General features: G+C 42.9%; 1 protein-coding gene across 1 annotated transcript; it reads right to left on the reverse strand.

Annotated features, from left to right (window-relative positions):
- Positions 1 to 1,462: 1,462 nt before the first annotated feature.
- wnt4 (wingless-type MMTV integration site family, member 4) lies at positions 1,463 to 23,247 on the reverse strand. The gene is made up of 6 exons (XM_062394691.1): positions 22,559 to 23,247; positions 7,739 to 7,820; positions 6,178 to 6,331; positions 5,690 to 5,821; positions 5,211 to 5,353; positions 1,463 to 3,800 (listed from the first exon to the last, which is right to left on the reverse strand). The coding sequence occupies exons 1-6, from the start codon at positions 22,633 to 22,635 to the stop codon at positions 3,330 to 3,332; spliced, it is 1,059 nt and encodes a 352-aa protein (XP_062250675.1). The 5' UTR covers positions 22,636 to 23,247; the 3' UTR covers positions 1,463 to 3,329.
- Positions 23,248 to 23,543: the final 296 nt, after the last annotated feature.

Raw genomic sequence — 23,543 nt, forward strand, 5'->3', positions numbered from 1 at the left:
TATATATATATATATATATATATATATATATATATAAATCTGCTTATTTAGTCTACGATGTCAAGTCGCCATAACCTGCTATTACCAAAGCTAGTAAGATTGTAGCAGCAAAAACCCTGAGGGAAATAAAAAGCGAAAGATGAATTAAGCACCTTTTGGAATTCTTGTGTAAACACATAATAAACTGATCACTGTTGCTTTCAGATCTTTTTTAATCTACTTCTGTAAGCCTTTATCAGAACTTATTTCCTCTTGCGATCCATCAGCAGTAATCGATTCCCTGTGAGGAGTCTGGCATTGACACAAAATGAGCTGTGAGTAGTGTCGTTCCACAAATATTTGTATCGTCCTTCACAAAACCATATTTGTAGCATGCTAATTTATACACACTCGCACACACACTAAGTGGTAAAACCCTGCTGTCAGCCTCTTGTCTCCACTACATCCACCGCAAACCACAAGAGGCATTAGAGTTATCTGACTGACTGTCTGACAAACTGCACACACACACACACACACACACACACACACACTAGCACGCACACACACATGCACACACACACACACGCACACACACACACACACACACACACACACACACGCACACACACACAAGCCCACAGACATTCCCAATCAGTGTGGCCACCACCACCCATCTCATCTAGGCCATCATGGCAGCCCTAATGAAGCACAGATCCTCGCCATCGTAGGCCGAGAGCGGTTAGGGTTACACTTTATGCAGACGGGGAGCAGACTGGAACCAGCGTAAGTCAAAGTCATATTGCAGGAGAAAGAGCAGCAAAGCCAGTGTGTGTGTGTGTGTGTGTGTGTGTGTGTGTGCTGTGGGGGGGGGGGGGGGGGGGGGGGCAGTATTCTATTGATAGAGACAAGAGGAGGGAAAAAGCTTGTGCCATGTGGTCTGCATTTCACTGTAATCCCTGTTCTAGCCCGGTGTTCCTGCCTCTGTTCCCTCTTCAGCCCAAACCCAATCAGGCGCTCACTGAAACCCAAGCGGCTGCCCTGGTTCTTCCCCAAAACCAGACGACCAGGTTCCCAGCGCCTCGGGAAACACGTTCAGCTATCGCTGCTAGATATACTGTATGTGAGGAGATTGTGTTTATATGTGTCGGGGGTGCAGGGAAGGACCCCGGGGTGAAATGTACCTCACACAAACTGCACACACACACGGCGCATGCTGTGGTCACATAATAACGCAGCTGAAAGACACGGGAAATGGACGATTTTATTGAAATATGTGTTTGTCTGTCAGCAAGGCCACGTGTGTGTGTCTGAGTGTGTGTGTGTGTGTGTGTGTGTGTGTGTGTGTGTGTGTGTGTGTGTGTGTATGTGTGTGCTTTTCAGGGTCTTGTGGTGGAATAGGATATGCTCTTTCACTTTCCATCTTTCTGTCCTCTCATGTTCTTTCTTTCCTTCTGGGCATCATCATTTTTATGGCATTCTTTCACTCAGTCTCTCACACACACACACACACACACACACACACACACACACACACACACACACACGACATGTCGTTTCTTTGGAAAGAATTCACAACAGTCATTTTTGACACAGCATATATTCCGTATTAACATACATTCATAGGCAGTATAGTCTTCTTCAGTGTATACGTCTTTACAGATCTACAGTATGTATCTATAATGATAGCACGTTATTATAGGAAAGCTTGGCTTTATGGTGGTGGTACAAGACAACAAGAGAGTCCTGACAGTGGCTTGAGAAACTCTGTGTGTGTGTGTTTGTGTGTGTGTGTGTGTGTCAGAGAAAGAGAGATAGAAACACTTAATATGTGGTTGGATGCTTGTTGTGGAGCGAGAGCTCTATGTGCGCTTGGAGAGAAAGTGCTTCAGTCATCATGCATGGTGAACATGCTCGGCAGCCCTCTCAGACCCCTTTGTGTGTGTGTGTGTGTGTGTGTGTGTGTTTACACTGTGTGTTTGCTGGTGCATGCACGTCGCTGTTTGTTTACTTGTGTTTGCGTTAAGTCAACTAGCATCTGGCAGATGCCGGCTTGCAAGAGGAGGCCAAGATCTAAATCAATCAAAATGGGCACGCAACATATTCACAACACAATGTTCATTTTCGATCTGATCTGGAAGCGGTTTCAGTACAAGGTTTCTGGTTTCCTGTTGCAGGTAGCAGCTATGAATGAATACGGTTGTTGTTTTAGAGTTGTTTTAAGTTAAGTTTGTGATTGTTTTGTGTCTGATGCCAGTCACCTGTCATGGCCGACAGAAAAAACAGAAAGTAGCAGACAGTGGCTTTCACCTGTTCATCAACTTGATCATTATCATGATCATTTTCCTCATGATCAGTTTCATCATGATCATCATCAGTTTCATCATGATCATCATCATTTTCATCATGATCATCATCATCATCATCATGATCATCATGATCATCATCATCATCATCATCATCGTCGCCGTCATCATCATCATCATCATCATCATCATCATCATCATCATCATCATCATCATCATCATCATCATCATCATCATCATCATCATCATCATCATCATCTTCATCATCATCATCCTCCAGGACAGAGACAGAGTGTGTGAGTATATGTGTGTATTAGTGTGTGTGCGTGAGTGGAGCAGCATCAGGGCATTGCAGGGGGTAAAATATTGACCTAACAGCAACTGCACCCCAGCGCTGCACAGCCATGTTACACCGAGGATGCAAATCGCAGAAGGTCCATCCACGACTCGCTCCTCTTTGTTGTTCAAGTCCTCTGACAGACCTGGCGTCTCCCTTTTTTGACATCCACGAAATGAGTCATCGAAGCAGCAGCAGCAAGGACAGAGGGCAAATAACACTCCTCTTGACACCCCCCCTTAATCCCACCCATCCACCTGCCAACCCATGGGTCCACTTTGTCTCTTATCTTCACTCGTACGTCCCCTCCTCCTAGGTCCACCCCCCGTCAGTCTCAACAAATAAGTTAAACATTACAAAAATAATAAGCATCAATGACAAATCAAATACGAGAGTGAGGGAGGGGGACTGAGAGTGAAAGATGCTCTCTACTTGAGAAGAAACAAACTGCCTCTGTGTATGGGATTTGTAGGAAATCCCATGCATAAACTACCCATATCCATACACGGTGGCATGAAATGAATAGAATGACCTTTGACCTCTTAGCCACTCAGTCTGTTTCCAGGAGTAGGCGGGCGGGGTGGTTTGGAGCAGGAGAAGAAGGAGCTTCACAAGTCCTCCTTGCTCCCTCCAGCCTTGTTAATTGATAAAGAGTGGGGGGGCGTTTGTTTTGTCCATCAGCAGTGCTTTCCACGCTCCCAATCCCATCACCGGCAAGTGTGCATCTCCACCATTTTGCGGCACTGTTTGCATTTGACATAACAGCACCAGTGGAACTTGCAGCTGCACCTGTCCACCACCTCCACCTCCTGCGTCTGGAAGCCGCGGCCGCAGCACATCAGCTCGCAGCCGTCAATGGCCTTTGACGTTCTGTTACACTGGCGGCCCACCGTGCCCAGCATACCCGGCGTGCGTGGGTCGTAGTCGCAGAAATCTGGACTGGGCTCCAGGTAGACCAGGTCTTCGTCCGTGTGAGGTTTGAACTGGGAGTTGCGAGGCGTCAGGACCTTGGTGGTGCCCACCTTGCGCTGCTCCACCTCAGTGGCGCCGTCAAACTTCTCCTTGATGATGTTGCCCACCTTGCGGAACGGCGGCATGGCTTTCCAGCAGGTCTTCACCTCACAGGAGCCCGAGACTCCGTGACATTTGCACTCCACACGCATGTGGGACAAGAGGGCCTGAAGAGACGCCAAAGAACCTCATGTTAGCTGACAGACAGTGAAACAAGATGATGCAGATGAGTAATATCTTTAGAGACGAGGTGGTGATCAACACCACTGCCAGCATACACCTCTAAAAAACAGACCCTTTGTTGCTACAGTAACAACTATAACTAAGTTTTTACTGCTACCAGAGCTGTGGACATGAGATTGGGACAAGGGACAAACAAATAAGGACTGGGGCTTGCTTTTGACTTGACTGCTGTGAGACTTAACGGTCCTCAAACCTGAGTCTCTAAAAACTTATCTTGGGACTTTCATGTTAACCACAGACAAGGAGGCCTTGCAGCCCTAACATGTAATCTGATTGACTGCTTAATAATAACAGAAACATTATTATAGATTGTTTGCCCTCTGTGTGGCGGCTGTGGCTCAGGAGGTTCAGAACATTGATGGTTAGATACCCAGCTCTTCCATTGCCAATGCTGGAGCATCCTCGGGCAAGAGACCGAACCCCATAATTGCCCCTAACAGCTGTGGCAGCAGTGTGTGAGTGATGTCTGAAAGGGCTGCACACAGATGAACTGTATAAATGTGTTTTAGAATGGGTGAATGGTTAAACTGGACTGTAAAGTTCTTATCAAGACCAGAAAAGTACTATATTTTTATTTAAATTGCACAGTCAGGGACAAATGCACAGGTGGAACTGCATCAAGTCACACATAAGGCTACCTTAATCATTTTAATCTGAATTTCAGTTAAACATCACATATTGATATATACAGTTAAATTAGATTAATCACAAATCATGTAATTAATAATGTACATTTTTAAGTCTGTTGACATCCCTTTCTAAAGATTGTTTAGGTCTATTATGTATCATTAGGTCTATTATAAAAGACATTAATTACATTTTACTGGGCAACATTCAGGAACCAACAGGAAATATTCACATAAAGATGTTTGACTTAACTTGACTCGTCTTGAATGACTTGAACTTTGTTTACTTGAGATTTGATTTGGACTGAATTTAAATAACATAAGACTAAACTATGATTTATCCCATATTGTTTGAAACTTGACTTAAACTTTCACAAAACAACATAAATACTAAAAAGGTGACTTGGATTAATCTAAGATGACTTGAGTCTGGAATTGCAAATGTCTCATATGAATTGGCCTTTAGAAAAAATTACTTGAAACCTAACTAAACGTTCCACGAAAGAAAAAAGACTTTTCATTCCTCTCTGTGTTGTTTCTGTTGTAAACTTCCAGACTCTGATGTAACACACACAACAAACTATGTCAAGGTAAAAAAAACTTGTTCCCAGCAGCTATAGAAAACACCTCCCTCTAATACTTAATACACTAGACTTCAGTGGAGTGTTCTACAAATGGGCAGATTGTCTTTGAAGAGCAGTGCGTTACCTTTCGCCCAGCCTCATTGTTGTGCAGGTTCATGAGAGCCCGACTGGACGACTGGCCTTTACTCCTCTCTCTCACGTCCACAAAGGACTGAGAAAAAGCCACACCATACGCAATGTTGTCACTGCAGCCCGACCACTGGAACCCTGGGACACAATATTCAAATAGAGACGGATTGGTTTTCTGAATGGCTCTTTCCTCCCCGTTAAAAACATTGCATAAACACTCCACTTTTACATTTTTAGTATAGATATTATATATTACAGAAAAAATATAAGTTTACTGATGCTGTAAAAGATCTGGCTTTACACGCAAGTAGAGAATATGTCATTATTACTAAGCTACCAATCTGTCAGGACTTTTCAACATAAAATTTGTATTGCATGTGTGTGTGTGTGGGAGTGTGTGTGTGTGGGAGAGAGAGAGGGAGACAGAGAAAGAGAGAGAGAGAGAGAGAGAGAGAGAGAGAGAGAGAGACCTACCCTCTGGACTGACTCCATGTACATTGTGGTCACAGCCACATTTTTCCAGCTCTCCGCTGCTGCAGGCCCTCGTGACCGCAAACGCCACACTGGCTGCTGAGATGGCATACACAAAGGCGGCCTCACGGGTGCCTAGCAGACACACACATGCACAAACACAGTCATATTGTTTGACTATGGAACTGAAAGGAGCTTCTCACTCTGAATTTCAAAAAGAGGTGTGTATATTCAGATAAAGGGTGTATTCAAGTCCCTGGGAGGGAGGCCAGACTTTAACATACAGGGGGCGGTTAAACCAACACAAATGGAACCAAACACAAATTTGTTGCCAAATTTTAAACTAACTAAGCTTCTTGTATATTTAAGTTGACTGAAACATCACATTACATTACATTTCATTTAGCTGACACTTTTATCCAAATCGACTTACATAACTACAATCTGACACATTGTCCATAGTACAGAGTCACTGCAGTGTGTTCTCTTACCCTGGGTGACCACTTTGCCAAACACAGGCATTGTCTCGAGTGTGGAGCAGTTCCATCGGCGGTTTCGAAACTGAAACTGACACTCATCTATCGCCAGCTGGGCTCCACGACGCACCGCATCCATTACCTCCACACTGCGCTTACAGATCTGAACCTGGAGCAGAAACACACAGGTGCTACGTCAAGCTAACATACTGAATTTGGTATCAGATGCATTAAGGGATGGAAAGATGAGACTCATAATGGATCGACATTCTCAAAGAAGCATATTGGTTTCCAGAGGTTTATCGACATGTACATGACGCATCAAATTCTGTGTCAGGGTATTATTCATTTATATCATTTAATCCTTCACTTTTCATGAAATGTTGGTGCAATATTCACACGGGTATGATGTGATCCCTGGTTAAGGGACGGGTTAAGTATTGTCCTCATATGAATTAAAGATACTAAGTGATGTGTTAACAAAGCCTATCTATAGACTCACAACCTTTGCCACAGCGATTTTCCATTTTCACCTTTTCGTCAAGTTATTTGAATTCATGTCTTTATCAAAGATAAAGTATTTACCTTTTTTTGTAATAGTTTTTTGTTGAAATATCTCACTGAATAGATCTTGGTGTGGGAATGTGCTGTCAAAGATGTGTGTGACTCAGTGAACAGCTTGGCAACAGAGCGGATATTTTCCTCCAAAGATTTTGAGCGAGCCTCAGAGAAGGCCAAAGACAGGGGTACAAGTTCAGAGTTGTCAGTCACGTCAACACGCTTATGGTGTTTGGGGTTTCAAGACGGTTTAGCTCCTGGAAGACTTTCCCGTGGCTGATTCACAGGCTAAAAAACTTCAGATTCTTGTATAAGCTAAGACAGTTAGTGGTTTGCTCTGGAGTCCCAAGTAAGCGTTAGTTACTTTCAATATTGTAGCTTAATTTCTGTATTTATCTCTACAAACCTAACCTATTTAAATTAAGATAATTCAAATTTCGCACAGTGGTGCGTTTGAACGTCGAAGATAAAGATGTTTTAAGAAATCTTTACAGCAGATAAACAAGGTCTGGGCTGCACTTTCTGCATCGGTTGATGCAGTATTTATTACTTCAGAACCCCCGATTGCGCTGTAACTATAGCTTCAATGCTTATATTGCTAGCAGTCGACATTTCGGACTCAAATTGAGCTTTAGAAACAAACCATTTTACCATCTCTGGCCGCTCTGTTTAGAAACACTGAATATTTAATCATCATTATTTCATGGTCCATGCTTTTGTCAACAGGGAATATCTGCAATAACAAAATCTGAACTTTTCAATGCATGCCTGCTCAACTTTGGAAACATTGCAACCCTCCACACAGGTACATGTGAAAGCTTCAGGTCTCTGCCATGCATGAACAGCTGAACTAAACACAGGTGCATCTGCTTTTCTAAGAAAACCCTCTACGGCAGGGCAATGACTTCCACCATGTTTGAGTGTTTTTTGTGAATGTGTCACCAGGATGCATGAAAAGAACCATGAACATAGAGTTATAATGTTTGAATCATAATAGTCAGTAGTTAAAGGTATGAACCTGTCTCTGGATGAGGCCTCGTAACCTCTCGCACGTCTCCTCATCCCTGATGCTTCCAACTGACGACAGCTTGGCCAAGTACCTGGCAGAAAAAGAAAAGCACACAACAGGATCTCTTTAAGTTTTGTTCTACAAATGGAAAAAGATCGGATTTATAGGGGACTTTAAAGTGCAAGTAGAAGATGTTGAAATAACTGACTATGATGTCTGCAGGTTAAAGAGGTAAATTCTAAGACAGACACAACACATGATTTCAACAAATTACCGCCATGTTTAATGTCTCCTTACAAACCACGGTGGTGAAATTGGACGAAAGGAGAGAAGCAGAGATGGTGTCAGGAGTGTTTGTTCCCATGAGGTTGTGGGAATGTTTTGGGTAAATGTCTGGTAATGAGGACACTGAGAGGAGGGAAAGTGGTTTATCACACACACCACCTCCAGGTCAGGCAGATATCATAATCCGAGAAAATGGCATTGGTCTTGATGCCTTGACCCTCACACATCCACCTCACCTCACTTCAGTCTCATATCTCGTGGGCCAGCTGCAGCCTACAGAAATAGGTCTTCTTCAGTGAGTGTCCCACAGAGGGAGCAGCCCTGATTATGTACTGTCTACACCGCAGAGTGTCTGTCGACGTCATTTAAACACATGTTGAGTCTGTAAGTCCAGTTAGTTTTTCTAAAACAAAGGAAGAGGTGATAATTCCTCACCTGACCCAAGCATTTTTCCAATAATTATGCACAGAAGGACAAATCAGTGGATTCAAAGAAACAGACTGCAAGTTGCACTGCAAAAAAGTGGAAAGTAGTTTGCCAATTATATTTCACTCACTTAAATATTTAGATTTCTTCTATGTAATCCTAAATTAAAGGAAATGAGTTTTTCCCTTTAGCTTATTAAGACCTTGTTATCCAACAGGTAAAGTCTTAAATATCACATAAAAACAGAAACCATATTTAATCCAACTGGCACTCCCACATACAGCACAACTGTTATCGATGGAGTGTTTAAAGGAAAGGTATAATACATGTGATCACCATCCTGCTTTAATATGAAGGGATGAATTCAGTGTTTGCAGGCTGCTGCATACAATGGGCAGGTTTTGAATATCAAATGGCACCCAATAAAAACAAATTCCAACAAAATGAACCTTAAGGCTGCTACAAGAGCAAGTAGACCTGTTGTTTTTCTCAGGCTTGTTTTCTGGGTCTCCGGTTATGAGTTCCCAAGACCACACATACCTCAGTGAAGCCCTGTCTGCCTGTCTCAATCAAACCCTTGGCACAAATCCAGAAGGCAAGGGATTCTGCCCTCAGATTATTGACAGTAGTCTTAGTAGCAGTGTTTTACATCAGTGCACAGGGTTGATAGATATGAACGTTTGTGCATGACATCAAGATAATTTTTCTTCTTTTGCCACTGTCAGCTGGTAGCTACATCGCAGCTCTTTGAACCCTCCTGAGTTTGGATGCTACCAGCAAAAGAAGTACTGGACGCTTAGCATTAGTGCACAATGAGGTAGTATATAAGTATATCATCCTCACGCAGGTCAAACAGCTCCTCCTCTCCATTCACCCTTTCATCTCCTCCTCTCAACAGCCCAGATAATCTCTCTCTCTTTCTCCCTTCCTCTTTGATGGCCTCCTTCTTCTCTTCCCGACCAGACAGTGTCAGTATTTTGCACTCATCGCTGTGATAACCCCGCTCTCTCCCACTCCACCTCATCTCAGCCACTTCCGCTCACATCCACCCTTGCTGGTGACCTCACTCGCTCGTAACGTTCACCACAACTTATGCATGAGGCACTATTTTAATTTTAATATTCCTCAGAGCGTCTGCAATGTCTTCATGTCAGGAAATCCCAACATTTTGTTGAAAGCTGTAGTAGCTATTTCTACACTAGTATTAAGCGTCTGATGTGTGAGGGATTGCTGTAGTTTCCCTCACCTCTGCAGAGTGTTTGGTAGATTGCAAAAGAAACTTGACTGGGTCTGATGAGCGCACTTTACACTACCCAGTAAGAGACTAGCTGCTAAATTGTCCACTATGTTTAGCAACTAGTCTCTCAAAGAGCCAGGTATTTCCCTCAGGGACTGGTGGAGACCAACAACAGTGTTGTTCTTCTGCTCCCACATGGTCAGAAAAGTCCATCTGTGCAGCTTTAACAGAAGAGTCTCTTCATTCCGTGCAAAGATGCCAATGTAATGTCACATGTAACAATAGACAACAGTTTTGAAGTTAATTCAGTTGCACAATTTCCAAAGAATATCAGCACAACAACTCTCGTTGAATAGAAAATCAGAAAATGAAAAAGAGGTTCAAAACAGACCTCTGTCCATGAGGGTTATTTCTCAACAGGTCCCCCCCCCCCCCACACCCCCTTCCAGCTCAGCTCTGCCCTGCACTGATTTACTCCACTGCAGTTGTGAGGCTTTCATCAAAGCCATGTGGGATGTTTGATCCCCCTTTGTTGTTTAGCGTAGCCTTGGGCAGGGCACGGCGTTCGGGCCGAGGCATCCAGCTGGGAGACCATCAGACAGAAAATACGAGACAACAACGGAAAGCTGCTCTACCGACGGTCAGCACCGCACGCACAAAGACACACACATCATCCCTATGGCCTGACATTCACCCTGGAAACATTTAATAAACATTGGATAAGCTGTTATTCAGGTGATGTTCTGCATGTGTGTATGTGTGTGGGTGTGTGCATACACGCGTGGGAAAAGTCTAGCGCAGGCCTTGGGCGAGTGTGTGTGAGCGGTTGCTGCCCTAACTCCTTTTATCTGTTCATTCTACTGTGCGTACCCTTCACTTCCCAGAGACGAGGTTAACAAAACACCTCAATACAGAGACAGAGGAGTCAAACCATAGAAGGACAGGGCAACACACACACACACAAACACACACACACACACACACACACACACACACACACACACACACACACACGCACACACACACACACACACACACACACACACACACACACACACACACACAAACACACCATTCCCCATCTCATCTTCATTCCTCTCCCTCTTCTCTCTCTAGCCTCTGGTAGTTGCGTGCTTAAATCCCAGGGGCCTAAGCCCAGTGGAGCCAGTCATGTTGTGAAGGCTGCCATGTGTAATGCAACACAAACACACAGCGGCCTGCGAACACACTAGTGTCCAGGTGGAATGCTCCATACCTCCCACCCTGAGCCCCCCACAGACTCATGGGAGGCTGAAACTGAAAATACGAGATAATTTCTAGCAGAGGAGACACGATGACGCACGTTCTTATCTGCAGACAAGAAGACGAAGGATAATATAAAAACGCATATAACAGCTTTTAGCCTCTCTTAATATGAATAACTCTTTTTTCAATTTAAAAAATAGTTATCAGATTATGTGTTTCAGTGTAAGAATACTGGATTCATGTTTAGTTGATCAACAATAAATAAATCAACAATTTTAATGGTCAAATAATAGTTAAGTCATATGTAACGACTCAATCTAAACTCAACCTTCTACATATTCGTTTGTAGAGCTTCATTCTGAAGGAAGACAGCGAGACGCTCTGAAGGAAATGGATCTTTGATCTTTTACCTGAACTGAGGTGTAATGACTGGTTTGAAAATATTTGTATCTAATGGTTTGTGCTAAGAATAGTGACTTATTTCATATTGCATGGAATTGGAATTATTCATTTGACATGAATGTTTCAAAATATTCAAAATTATTCATGTAAGCCATTCATTTAAGACAATAAACAAACAAATTAGGCTTCTTAATGAAATTTTTGAATTTTCTAATTATATTGTTTTGGTGTAAACGAATTGTCTTGAGACTATTGTCAGACAAAACAAGCAATTTGTAGATATTCCTATCCCCATTCTGTTAATTCTAGGGAAATCTAGGTTGGATATCTCAACTTTATACTATCCACTGTTTTCTCTTTTTATGTAGTTTAACATTAAGTCCCATACACCCTTCCTATAACTTAGTCCCATAAAACACTCATTCTGGCTGAAATATATCTAACCAATACATTTTCTGCAACTCTGCGTTGACACTCTCTTAATTCAACATTGAATATATAAATAAAAGATATACTGTATATTTTTACTTCTTTGACTCTAATATAAGAGACTGTGCAGAAAAGGAAAAAAAGGGGTAGAGGGCATATGGATGCTGGACACATCTGCATGACAGTCAACACATACACACACGTACAAAGGGACACAAATGCTCACCAACTGTAGCTCACTCTCTGCCTCCATCATCTCTGATGTGTATTTATATGAAAATATCCTGGTGTTTGCCTTTCCAGCACTGAGCACACAGCGGAGGCACACACCGACAGGTAAATATAGCATGGATTGGAAATGCAAAGGAGCAGAGCTGCAAGAAAGAGTCTAAGAAACGTCTTTTCTACTGAGCTGCTGTGCACGGCTCTTAAAGGAACCAACCGACCTGCAGGCAATGCTGCAACAACTTACAGTCGAGTCTTTACTTGATGCACAATATTTTTCTTTAGTTTTAGACCAACAAACGGAGAATTAAACTGAAATGAGGCGACAGCTCAGTTTCATAACCGCAAACAATATAGCCTCAGATTCAGTGCTGCCAGCAGAGAGGCCTGCAGGAGACTTCAAGAAAAGATAAATGCTGGTGTGACCTGAGCTAACCCTCCCTGTCCCCTCTGCAGTGGACACCTACAGTATGTAAGACATGTTGTGACCTCAAGAGGGCACTATTCTCCCAGTTTACCTGTAGATATATCACTGAACAGTGGACAGTTTTAGATGGCCAGTGTGTTGGCAATTGAAGAAAGACCTTATACAACTTTCAAGATTTTCCTGAAAAGCATTCTTCAGCTGCCCATTGCAGGCGAATGTGAATAACGTACTAGTTAAGTTCTGAAATACAAATCTATCTTGATATCTTTTCTGAATTGAACTACAGTGTTTATTAGTTTTTAAAGGTCTGATCTGTGACTTTTAACAAGTTGGGGTCTGGATTTTTGGAGCATCATTGATGATGTTTGACAATGAAGATTTTTCCTTACAAAAGGAAGCAGTTGTGAAAAGAACTATAAATATAACATACTTGTATTTTCCTCAACTTTAGCTGTGCATCATGCTCTTTAAAAAAACTCTATATGTCAACTGACACCATTCGTAATCAATATTTCCTGAAGAAAAGAGAAAGCAGAGCTGCAAAGAAAGCAAACGTGGATCTCAGTGACCACCACTGACCTGCAAATGTGAGACGACCTTTGAACCTTTGAAGTCCGGTGTCGTTGAGCTCCTGTCCTGCTACTGACACCTTGACCCCTGATATCTGTAAATCAGGTCCAATGTTTTCTCCATATTTGTCACAAAAGGCACTTTAATTTGTGTTTGAATTACACATATCGCTCTGTGGTGCCAGTTGACCTAAAACCCATGTCTATTAAAACAGTGTCTCACAAGCAGGGCCATTAATCACATGAAGAAATTCAGTCCGGTCAATGTCCAGAGATCTGGGTCTGGACCTTCTCCGGTGTTTGTCTTTTTACACATGAACAACGCAGTGGGAGATTCTTCGACTCTTCAGGGATCAGGGGTCGTGCAGACTGCAAGTATGTTATGTATGAAGTAAAATGTCGGTTCCAAAATCACAGACTTTTGTTTCCAGCACATCGACAGCGCCATCAGCCCTTATCACCAAAAGCTTGTTTGATATGTTTGTCAGTGTCTTTTACGTGAAAGGAAGTGTTTTTTCATCTTGAGATGTTTGCATTGTTTACTTTTTAAATTTTTGCGTCTCAAGTGTTAGAAACGCCATCAACACACCTCCTCGCTCTTAGTGAATCCTGTGGGGGATCTCCTGCTGTGATTTCACAACTGTTCATTGAGACATTTTCCAAGTTCTTAACATGGCGCAAGCAAGACAAACTCCAGAGCCTCACACTCAGACATTTGCTCACATAAGGCCCCTCTGGAGATTATCCGGAGTGCATGCCAGTGCTCAAGCTTGACTTTTAGATGATATTGTTTGATACTCGTAACTGATTATTGAATAACTCAACATTAACACAACAGCATTACTGTGGTGGATGTGGGAACGGCTGCAGTTAAGCGTTACCCTTTAACTTGATTGCACTGCTGTTGATGTCATGTTGAAGATGATGGGAATATCAAAACTATGTAGATGTATGATTTTTAAAGATAATGTGTGCTTTGAGACAGAGTAAAGGATATAAAGCATTAGGGAAATAGCTATGGTAATATGCATGTATCTTTGCCAGGAGTTAAACGCATGAATCATAAAAAAGTTGGATATCTCACTGAGAATTAACTGAAACATCCAAAAGAAAAAACAAAGCATTGGTGATGTTCAGTCATTGGTTCACGAATCTGAGGGAGGTGGTGGTAATAATGGTTGGATGTGGAAGTTATTGTATTAGAAGACGAGGTGGATCTAATTGTGAGTCATCACACTCAAAACAACCTTTTTCTTGCCGTATTCAGTGACAAATGAAATAAACCGCGTGGGGAGACAGTACCTCGAATGAAAAGAATGAAAGATAAGAGGGAGGGGGAAGAAAATGGAAAAAGGACACTGGGAATCATTTAAAGTCCGACAGTGCAGAAGAGAAAAAGGAGAGGAGGCAGGGAGGAATAAGTGGGGAAAGAGTTTATGGAGAAAATAAAAAATACCTGATGAGTTCAATCAACACTTATATTGTGTGTGTGTCTGCCAGCACTCGTGTGGTTGTGTGTGTGTGTGTGTGTGTGTGTGTGCCCACACGTGTCTGAGTGTATTTTTAATTCTGCTGGCTCCACTAGAGCTCATTTCCCCCTAAAAATAACATGCTCTGCCAACACCACAACCCGCACACACGCACACACGCACACACACACACACACACACACACATACACACACACACATATACACAAATATACACGCACACACACACACACCCATACACACACGCACATATACACAAATATACACACACACACACACATATACACACACATTTGGGAAAAGAGGTCCTAAAAGCCATGAAATGAACCTAGTGCTTGGTGTTAGTGCTGTGGCCCCAAAAGACTAGGAGCCAATTAGTTTGTGTGTGTGTGTGCATTTATGTGTGTGTATTTATGTACACGTGTGTCAGTATAACGTACGTGGGCACCAGCCTCATCCAACTGTCTTTTGTTCCACTTTCTATTGTATTCCAGGTCATGTAACCGGCGCTCTGGCTCTGTCTGTAGCTTTCAGGAAACAATAGCTGTGAACAGCTGATTGTGTCTAAATGCAGGACTTGGCTGCTGCTGATTGCTGTGCTATGTACCTGTGACCATTTCAGTTTGAAGGTAAACTCAGCTGGATTGCTCAAATCACCCCCTACGTGGCGTGTTGGTGGACTTGTGCTGTTGGGGTTATTTGGAAAAAGATTATCGCCATGTGTGGTTATGTCATGTTGGTGCTGGGCTCTGCAAATCTGTGACCCATCATCCCCTTGCAGGTGTCTTCCCTTAGTTTTCAATGTATTTTCTATTACGCTGAAACATGTCATCGGATTTTCACATAATACTTTGCCATTTCAACCTATTCCGACACAGGATTTATAGTCAACAGCTATACTAGGTGCTCAGGCACCATTCAGTTTATTATTGTTACTAATCCAAATCCAAAAAGTATTTAAATATTGATGAAACATTGATATGTTTATGGCACTGCGTTTCAAGTCAGTAATGGAATCACCAAGATGATAACAGTTCATCCTGGGAAGTATATCAATGTGTCTAGCTGAAGAAAGGCCAATTCATCAAATGATTTCATCAAACATCTGTTTAACTACAAAACACAAATGCAACATCAAGAGGAAAAGAGAGAATCACTAAAGTCAGTATGATACATCTTCTGGACTCAATGAATGTCTTTACCACATCCAGAATCAGTAGTCTATCCAGATCTGGTGGTAGACTGACTAACCGATAGACAGGTTTACAGCATCCGGAAGTCACCAATCAGAAAGACTGTAAGTGGCCAATCAGTTTCCAGTGGGTCCCAGTAGCCCTCAGACAGCTTGTCAGAGCTTGTTTGCCAAAGCTGGATGTCTATGTTATTAGATTAATGAGAGCATAACCGTGTCACCTATGTGTTTCTGTTATTTAGCTGCACCGCGTTGCAAAGTGGCTAATTAATAAATTAAATCAATTACATGTGCACCTGAGGTCATGGTAAATGTATGGTCAGCTACATTTTTGATAATGGCCTATTCAAAGTCAATGAGCTACAAGATGAGAATGAGGTTAAAATAATTTGTTTATTAATAGATTAGGAGAGGTACGATCCAATATGCAATTAGAAATGTAATAATTTTACAAGTTTAATATTTTGCAATGTGAGCAGGATAATACACAAGATTTCAGACAAGTCACTACAAGATGATTTGATCTCTTACCTTGTAAATGTGGAGCCAATATCCCTAAAGTTGTGAACTGAATCAAAAGTGACTTGCATCCATAATTGATTTAAATGAATTCATGGTTGTGTTGTTTTCGCATTCACTTTTGATCACAATTGATAACAAGATGAGCCTGCTTGTAAAGTTGAAATCTGTCATGCACAGAGGGCAGGCTTGAACATGCAGCATTTACCACTCCTGATTACTGTTTACACAGTTAACACACATGTGTGACTTATGTGTTGTGCACAAGTTTGCATGTATAAAGAGCTCTCTGTGCACAAGGTTAGAATTCTTTTACAGCATGCTTCGCACTTTTTTTTGGTACCTCGCCTGAACAGAATCCTTAAGTTTTCATTTTGTACTTTTTGTTTGCAGACTGAAGTGAAGCATTGAACGCTATATTAAATGCCCTTACATGTTCCTAATGCTCAGTTTGCTCTTGCTGTGATAATTAGGGGGTATTAACCTGGACAGGGACATAGGGATTTTAAAAGTCTGCCACTGTGAGCCCCACACAGACAATACTGAGATACTGTTGCCACATATTCCATGAGCTAAAGCTTCAGCTCCATGATTCTAACCATAATGTATTAACATTTTGGCACAAAGGCAACGTTAAATTACCCCCAATTACCTATTAGCACTTCCTGTATGCAGAATTATTATTGTTCCTGACACCAAGGAGGTTATAGTTTCCTTTTTCAGTCTCTTAGTTATTTGAATTACACAAAAACTTCTTGATAGATTACCATCAAAACTTAGTGGAAGGATGCAGTGTGATTCAGGAAAGAACAGAGTCAATTTTGGTGGATCTAAAAATAAAAGGTTGTCTGCTGAAAGTTTGTTTCAATTCCTTTGCAGCATTTCCCACAGAATTCATTCAACCTATGGCAGTCGAGGGGTTCACGTGCATGTGCACTGTAGCGCCGCAGATTCCGAGTGTTGGAAAGTGAAGTACATTGACTCAAGAGTGAGAGACAAGTTCTCATCTGAGATACAGAACTGCATTGCATACCACTTGCGGGGACATGCAACTGCAGTTGAAACTTTGAGGTCTGTATGGACAGTAACAACTTTATAGACATAATATGGCTGCACACAGCTATACAATGCAGAGCAAAACACAAAGTTAGTGCTCCCTTCTGTTGAGACACTGAGAATTGTTTACATTTTTTAGGTTAATTCTGAAACTGTGATGGGACAAATTAGAATATGGCGTGCTGCCACGGTCTAGTTTTAAGGGGAAACACTGCTTTAAATGGCAAAATGAGCATCAGCCTTGGTGGAGGTGTGCGCTCTCTGAGTGACTAATTTGAGTTGCAGTAGTTGATACATGAACTGCCTCCATGAGTCAATGGTTCTGTACATTACAGCAATATTGATATACAGGCAAAGTCAGCACTGACCTTCACCTGAAACTCTTTCACCACATCTAACAACCCCCCCCCCCCCCCCCCCCAGCAGGGTATTTGCAGATGCCATGATCGAGATATTTTGAAACGTTTGAAAGATAAAAGTCACTGTAACTTGGTGTCTAGTCAATGCATCCATATACATTGAGAATTCGATCAGCTGTTCTCGAAAACCCTGTGCACCTCTGTGTGTTCAGTTCGGTCTCTCGTCTTTCAGCGACCCTGATGTTTCCTCGTCAGCCCCGCGCTGTCCTGGCCTTAATCTGGTCACCCTGAGTGATTCCCTGTGGCTCCAAGCTTGTCACGATAATTGTACACTCACTCTGGTGACACGAGTTCTCGAAATAACATGCCACAGCTTTACCACATTCATGTGTGTGTGCGTGTGTGTACGAGGCGCCAGCTTGTACCGGAAGTACCGCATACCCTAGGGCTCTGCTTTCTCTGGTTACCCATCAGCTGCCATCTCTTAACGTTGTCCAGGAGACAAGCAGACAATATATGATCACATGCTTAAAAATGCACTTACACACTCACAAAGAAACTGGAAGACAATGAAAGAGACACAGAGAGAAAGAAAAAGCTGTGTTTGTGTGTGTTCTTTATCCCGCTTTACATAAGTGGACTTTGACGATACTCTGACGACCGTCTCTCTCTGTCGTGTTTGTCCTTTGCGAGGCGGAGAGGATTGTTTGCCCGACCCTGCAGCATCTGGGCTGAGCCTCTAAAACACATAAAGAACGACCATTTTGGTCCACCTTTCTCTCTCTCTTTCTCCCTCGGCATCTTCCCCAACCTTCGTCCTTTGTCTCTTTTGTTTGTCACAACATACAACGCCATACTCATTGCACACACTATTGTCGTCTGTCCTATCAATACAACTCACAGTTAGGCTTAATTATTCCGTGTTTTTTGGGGGGTTTGATAAATAACTCTCTGACAACAGGAATAACACAGCAACATTTTACATAAACCAGATAAATTAGCTGATGATACATGATTTTCCAATCATATTCATCTCCACCCTGGCTTCGCTGCTGTTTCTTGCTACATGTTGACAGCAACACATGGCTTCCAAACTTGAACCCACTGTCCCCAACTGAAAGTGAAGTGTTTGAAAAGCAAACACTCAACTCTTTCTAGGTTTTAAAAGAGAAGAGCTTTCCTGAGCAAACATCTGAGGACTCTAATCCTTTCTGCAGAGCAGACTCATGACAGTTTAACTAAACAAATAAATGAAGACGAGCATGGCCTCTTGTTTTCTGTCTTTTCTTTAGACACATGCCAGATGTAATCCTTCTTTTACCACAGGAGTGGTGAGAGAAGTGATTTACAACTACACTGAGGTCAGCATCTGAGAGTAATGTTAAGTACATCTTAACATTTAAAGTAACGTTTGAATAAATGGATTCATGTAAAAATAGTGAGTAAACACAGTAAATGTGGGAGAAAGGTAGCGTAAGAATTTAAAGTCAAACTCGTACGTGAATATATTCACAATGACTTGTGTGAATGCTTCTGAGGTTGATGTTTGTCAGGTGTAATTTTCACCATCTAATTCAATGTGTCGACATGCTAATGTCTGCTAATTAGGCTGATTGGAATGTCATTAGCTTGTTAGCATGTCACTCAAGTCAGAGGATCAAAGTTATTACAATTCATCCTTAACTCTGTAGATGTATGCTCCCCACAGGATGATCAGAATGGCTTCGATGATCCCTTGAGTTCCCATGTAGCGCCACCTTGTGGTTAACATTTTTGTTTTCAAGAAATATCTTGACAGCCATTGCAAAGTTAGTACTGGCATTCATGCCCACCTCAATAAGAATTGTAATCAGCTTGGTGATCCCTTACCTAGTTCCCTATAGAACAGTGGTTCCCTAAACTTTGTCTATTGAAAGTCTCTTTTTTGCTAAATTCTTGCCCTGATGCTGAAAATGCTTCAGTTGAAAATGTCTGTCCAATTTCTTCAATGTTAGAAAACAAGGTAGAAATGCAAGAAAGGTACCTCGCTGGAAATAAACAAGAGTTTTTGAATTTGCTAAATATTAGGGGCAGGTTTTTCGATGGATATCTATGATACCTGGGTAACAGCTGTGCATGTGTCGGTGTGTGAGCTTGAGCATGTGTGTTGAACTGTAAGTGGTTACCATTGTTCTGCACCAAGCGTGGTAATTACTGACTTTGTGCCATTGCCGAGGGAGATGCCAGTATATATATATATATATATTTCATCAAAAACAAAACGACAGCTATGCAGATGAAAAGCAGACGTGGAGCAGCGTGCAGGTGCAGCAGAACCAGTCAGTGCAGGGTCAGAATCAGAGGCGAAGGCTGAGGAGGTGGGCGATGACAGACAAACTAATGAAAAGTAGCACTGAAATCCCTTTTCAGCAGCGGGACACCGAGCATATCTCAGCAGCCACAGAGATTTGGCAAAGTGATTATAAAGGTGCTGAAGGTGACAGTGACAGACTAAAGTGAAGTCCAGGTCAGGCTGCAGTAATGTGAGGAGCAGCTCAGCGATAAGAGCTCAACTTTTGTAAATCCTATTTAGTGAATGCAAACTTTAAGAAAGGCTTCATGAGTGAAATGTGTTTCATATTTTCTCATATAACAGCACGAAGGCGGCATTTATTTGTTTTAATTATCGATTCATCCTCTGAGAGTTTCATGATTCATATATACTGATTTCATATCTTAAAACCAAAACTCTAAAAATATGTTTACTATTAAAAATTAATCCAATATAATATAATTAATATTATTACATTAATTCAAAATCTTATATCATATTGAAATGTATGAAAAAGAGCTTCAGTCATAGATAGTAGATATTCACTCCTTCTACCCTCAGATTTATTGCAGAACAGGTCCATCAGGCACAGGCCCAGGGACCCCCTGACCCCCCTGACCCCCTGTACCCTGTGCTCCGAAGTGGGACAGGGTCTTCTACATGCATGATCCCTTGATGTTCTCACATCATTCATCTGCGTTTGTTATCCACAGTGAGCCAGAGTATGAGATAAGTACATGACACCACAGTCACAGGGAGCTGGTATTTCATGAAGTCAAATACATGTAGAGAGCTAACCCCCACCCATGTGTTTCACTCATGAAATGAGCTCCATGTTGCCCTGTCCAATCAAGTGGCGTTGTGGTAGACTGCTGTGAGTGTGCAGTGAGTTAGTAAATGCATGTTTTACAGTTCGAACTGGCACCACTTGTATACAGCAGTAATCTAAGTGCCCTCCATCCCGTGACCCTGAGTGTATTGACTGCAGCGTTAAGGTGAGACCGAGGTGCTGAGGACTCCGATTTACAGTCCGCACAGCCACACACACAGATTCTCCTGAACAGTGCAACCCCGTAGAGCGGACTGGCAGCTCGGCAGCTTGCCTGTACATGCCTGCTCTGTGCTGCTGTCACCACGCCTTCAGCGCTGAACAGCACAATTACCTCTGCACTCAGTGAGGGTAGGCACTGCTGTTTGGCATGGCCTTGATTTGACTTATTCTGATTAATCTGTCAACAACGTCAGTTGGGCCGTCTGCGGCGCTCGGCTGATGTAAACATGGCAGGCTGGAGTGTATCATTAACTATTATGACTGATACAAATGGATTAACACAAGGAAACTATACAAATATGAAAGTCAACATGCAGTCACTGTTTGGCAAAGCAGATATTTCAATTGTAAGTTTCTAAGAGCAGGTGAGCATGCAGTAGCTGCACCAGTGTCAGGTATACCTCTTATCACCTGAGGAGGGTCCTGACTGAGTGATGAGCGCTGCTTGTAAATTAGCAGAAGCTGAGAGGAATGAATGACAGCGCAAAATGGAGTGGAGCCTGCGGAGGAATGCAGAAACCCACCTGGCCACCTCCCACAGGCTGCTGGGAGAGCAGGCACACACATGCGACCCGACCGACCGGCCCCAGGAAGAGGTGGCACTGTGCAGCTCAGCTACAGGCTCAGCGCTCAGCTCGACCCTGCAGTGCGGCTGCTCCAACATCCGCCACTACCAAATGAAGGCTTTTTCTGACCGTGTGGTACTTTTATATTATATCTAATCTCCAGCAAGATCCTTATGATATTGTCTTCTGGTCGTGTAAACGTTTGGTGTTCACTTTCAGAATTTAATAACTCGTGAAATGTACACTAAGAATTGAGAAACTATTGTCAGTTTTTAAAAGGAGTTATTTGAGCTCAGATGCAGCTGAACTACCCCACATCTCCCTAATAATGAAATACCATCAGTGTTGACAAAACCACAAGATTAAGACTTTTAAGATTATGAAGGATGCAGTGCAGGGGCTTTATTGCCCTGGGAACTCTTCATTTCTAGTTTTTACATTTGTATAGCCATTTAAAGAAAAGTAGCTCATTAAGTTTCACAGCCTGCACTAAAAAAATCTCACATCTCTCTACACCACTGCACCATTACTAACATTTACTGATCAGATTTCAAAGGGCATCTCCTCTCAAATGTGAGCAGAAAGATATCAAGGTGAAAGGAAACTTGGTCAATGAACTTTATATACTGTTTCCTTCAGCTGCATAATTCCAACTGCCATTATATAATATATTAATATATATTACCTGCAGGATGCATTGTCATTTTTCAATGACGAAAATACTGTTTTATGGAGACTTGCACCTCAAAAGAAGGACATGTGCTCTCTCACTTGTGTAATGGGGGATGTAGCAGTGTTGGTAAGTTATTAAGTCTGAGGGAGACAGAAAGAGACCTGCATGAGTGAGAGTGCGTGTGAGCGTGTTTGGATAGTTAACAATTAACCTGAGAGACCACCAAACTGGGACAGATGAGGAGGAGGCTGTGAAGATGAGGAGGAGAAAAAGAACAGGTGAATGCTATAAAACTGGAGAGGAGTGAGTATGGTGCGCACTCTAAAATCAGGATGAGGGTTAGAGAGGCGGCGTGGAGTCCAACTTACAGCCAGTTACTGGCGTTGGCGGAGAGGAGCGCACAGCAGAGCATCAGGACGCACCGCAGAACACATTCCTCGGTCATCTCGAGAAGGATGGAGGGGAGACCAGTGCGAGCTGAAATAATCCCGAGGTGGACAGGGGTGGTGAAAAAGAAAGCAAAAAAATAAAAGGCAGGGTCCGGAGATGTCTGTTAATCCATCATTCCGCATCCAGTGGATCAGGCACCGGGGAGGCGCGCAGCTCCGCGATCCGTCCACCCGGTTCTCCCGCGCCCTCTGCCACTACTGGCTCAGAGGGGACAGGGTGACGGGGGGGGGGAAAGCGGGATGCTTAAATAAAAAAATGATATATAGTCAAATCTCTGGAGCCGCTCGGGCTCAACCGGACCCTTCTTCTAAACTAAACTGTGCGCTTTCCCTCTCAGCCGCGCGTAAACATGCGCAGGGAGAGACGCGTGTGGAGGTGGACAAATCAAAGCCAATTGACCGAGCTGCCCGGTGAATCTTCCGCCTCCTCCACCTCCTCCTCCTCCTCTGTGACGGCTTATCACTTGGTGCCGGGTCCAGCACTCCTGTCCCGTCTGAGCGCAGTGGGCTCTTCAACCTTCGCAGGACGCATACACACACACTGTGAGCGTTAATACGCACGGCTCCTCTTCAAACACCACCGTCCCTCGGTGTGTCTGCCTGAGGAGAGAATGTGTGAGCGACTTTAGTTGAGGGGCGGTGCGAGGATGTAGAGGTATGGCAGGGAGATGGGAGTTTTCTTGGGATGAAGGAGGAGCTGCTAAGGTACTCTCTCTCTCTCTCTCTCTCTCGCTCTCTCTCTCTGTCTCTCTCTCTCTCTCTCTGTGTGTGTGTGTGTGTGTGTGTGTGCGCGTGAGTTTTAGAGGTCTCCCGGGAGGATGCAACAGCAGAGCCATTCACTTATGCCCTCCCCAGCCACTCTCCAACACACATTACACAAATAAAAATACTGTCCAGTAGACAC

This window comes from Platichthys flesus, chromosome 2 (assembly GCF_949316205.1).
Source record: "Platichthys flesus chromosome 2, fPlaFle2.1, whole genome shotgun sequence".
Lineage (NCBI taxonomy): Eukaryota > Metazoa > Chordata > Actinopteri > Pleuronectiformes > Pleuronectidae > Platichthys > Platichthys flesus.

What these genes read in the sequence shown, in the direction of transcription:
- wnt4 (XM_062394691.1), bottom strand. Translation starts at nt 22,635, where the DNA reads ATGACCGAGGAATGTGTTCTGCGGTGCGTCCTGATGCTCTGCTGTGCG. An exon ending in GAGGCCTCATCCAGAGACAG is followed by an intron (nt 6,332 to 7,738) that starts GTTCATACCTTT and finishes TTTCTGCTCCAG; the next exon opens with GTTCAGATCTGTAAGCGCAG. An exon ending in TGGCAAAGTGGTCACCCAGG is followed by an intron (nt 5,822 to 6,177) that starts GTAAGAGAACAC and finishes TGTGTCTGCTAG; the next exon opens with GCACCCGTGAGGCCGCCTTT.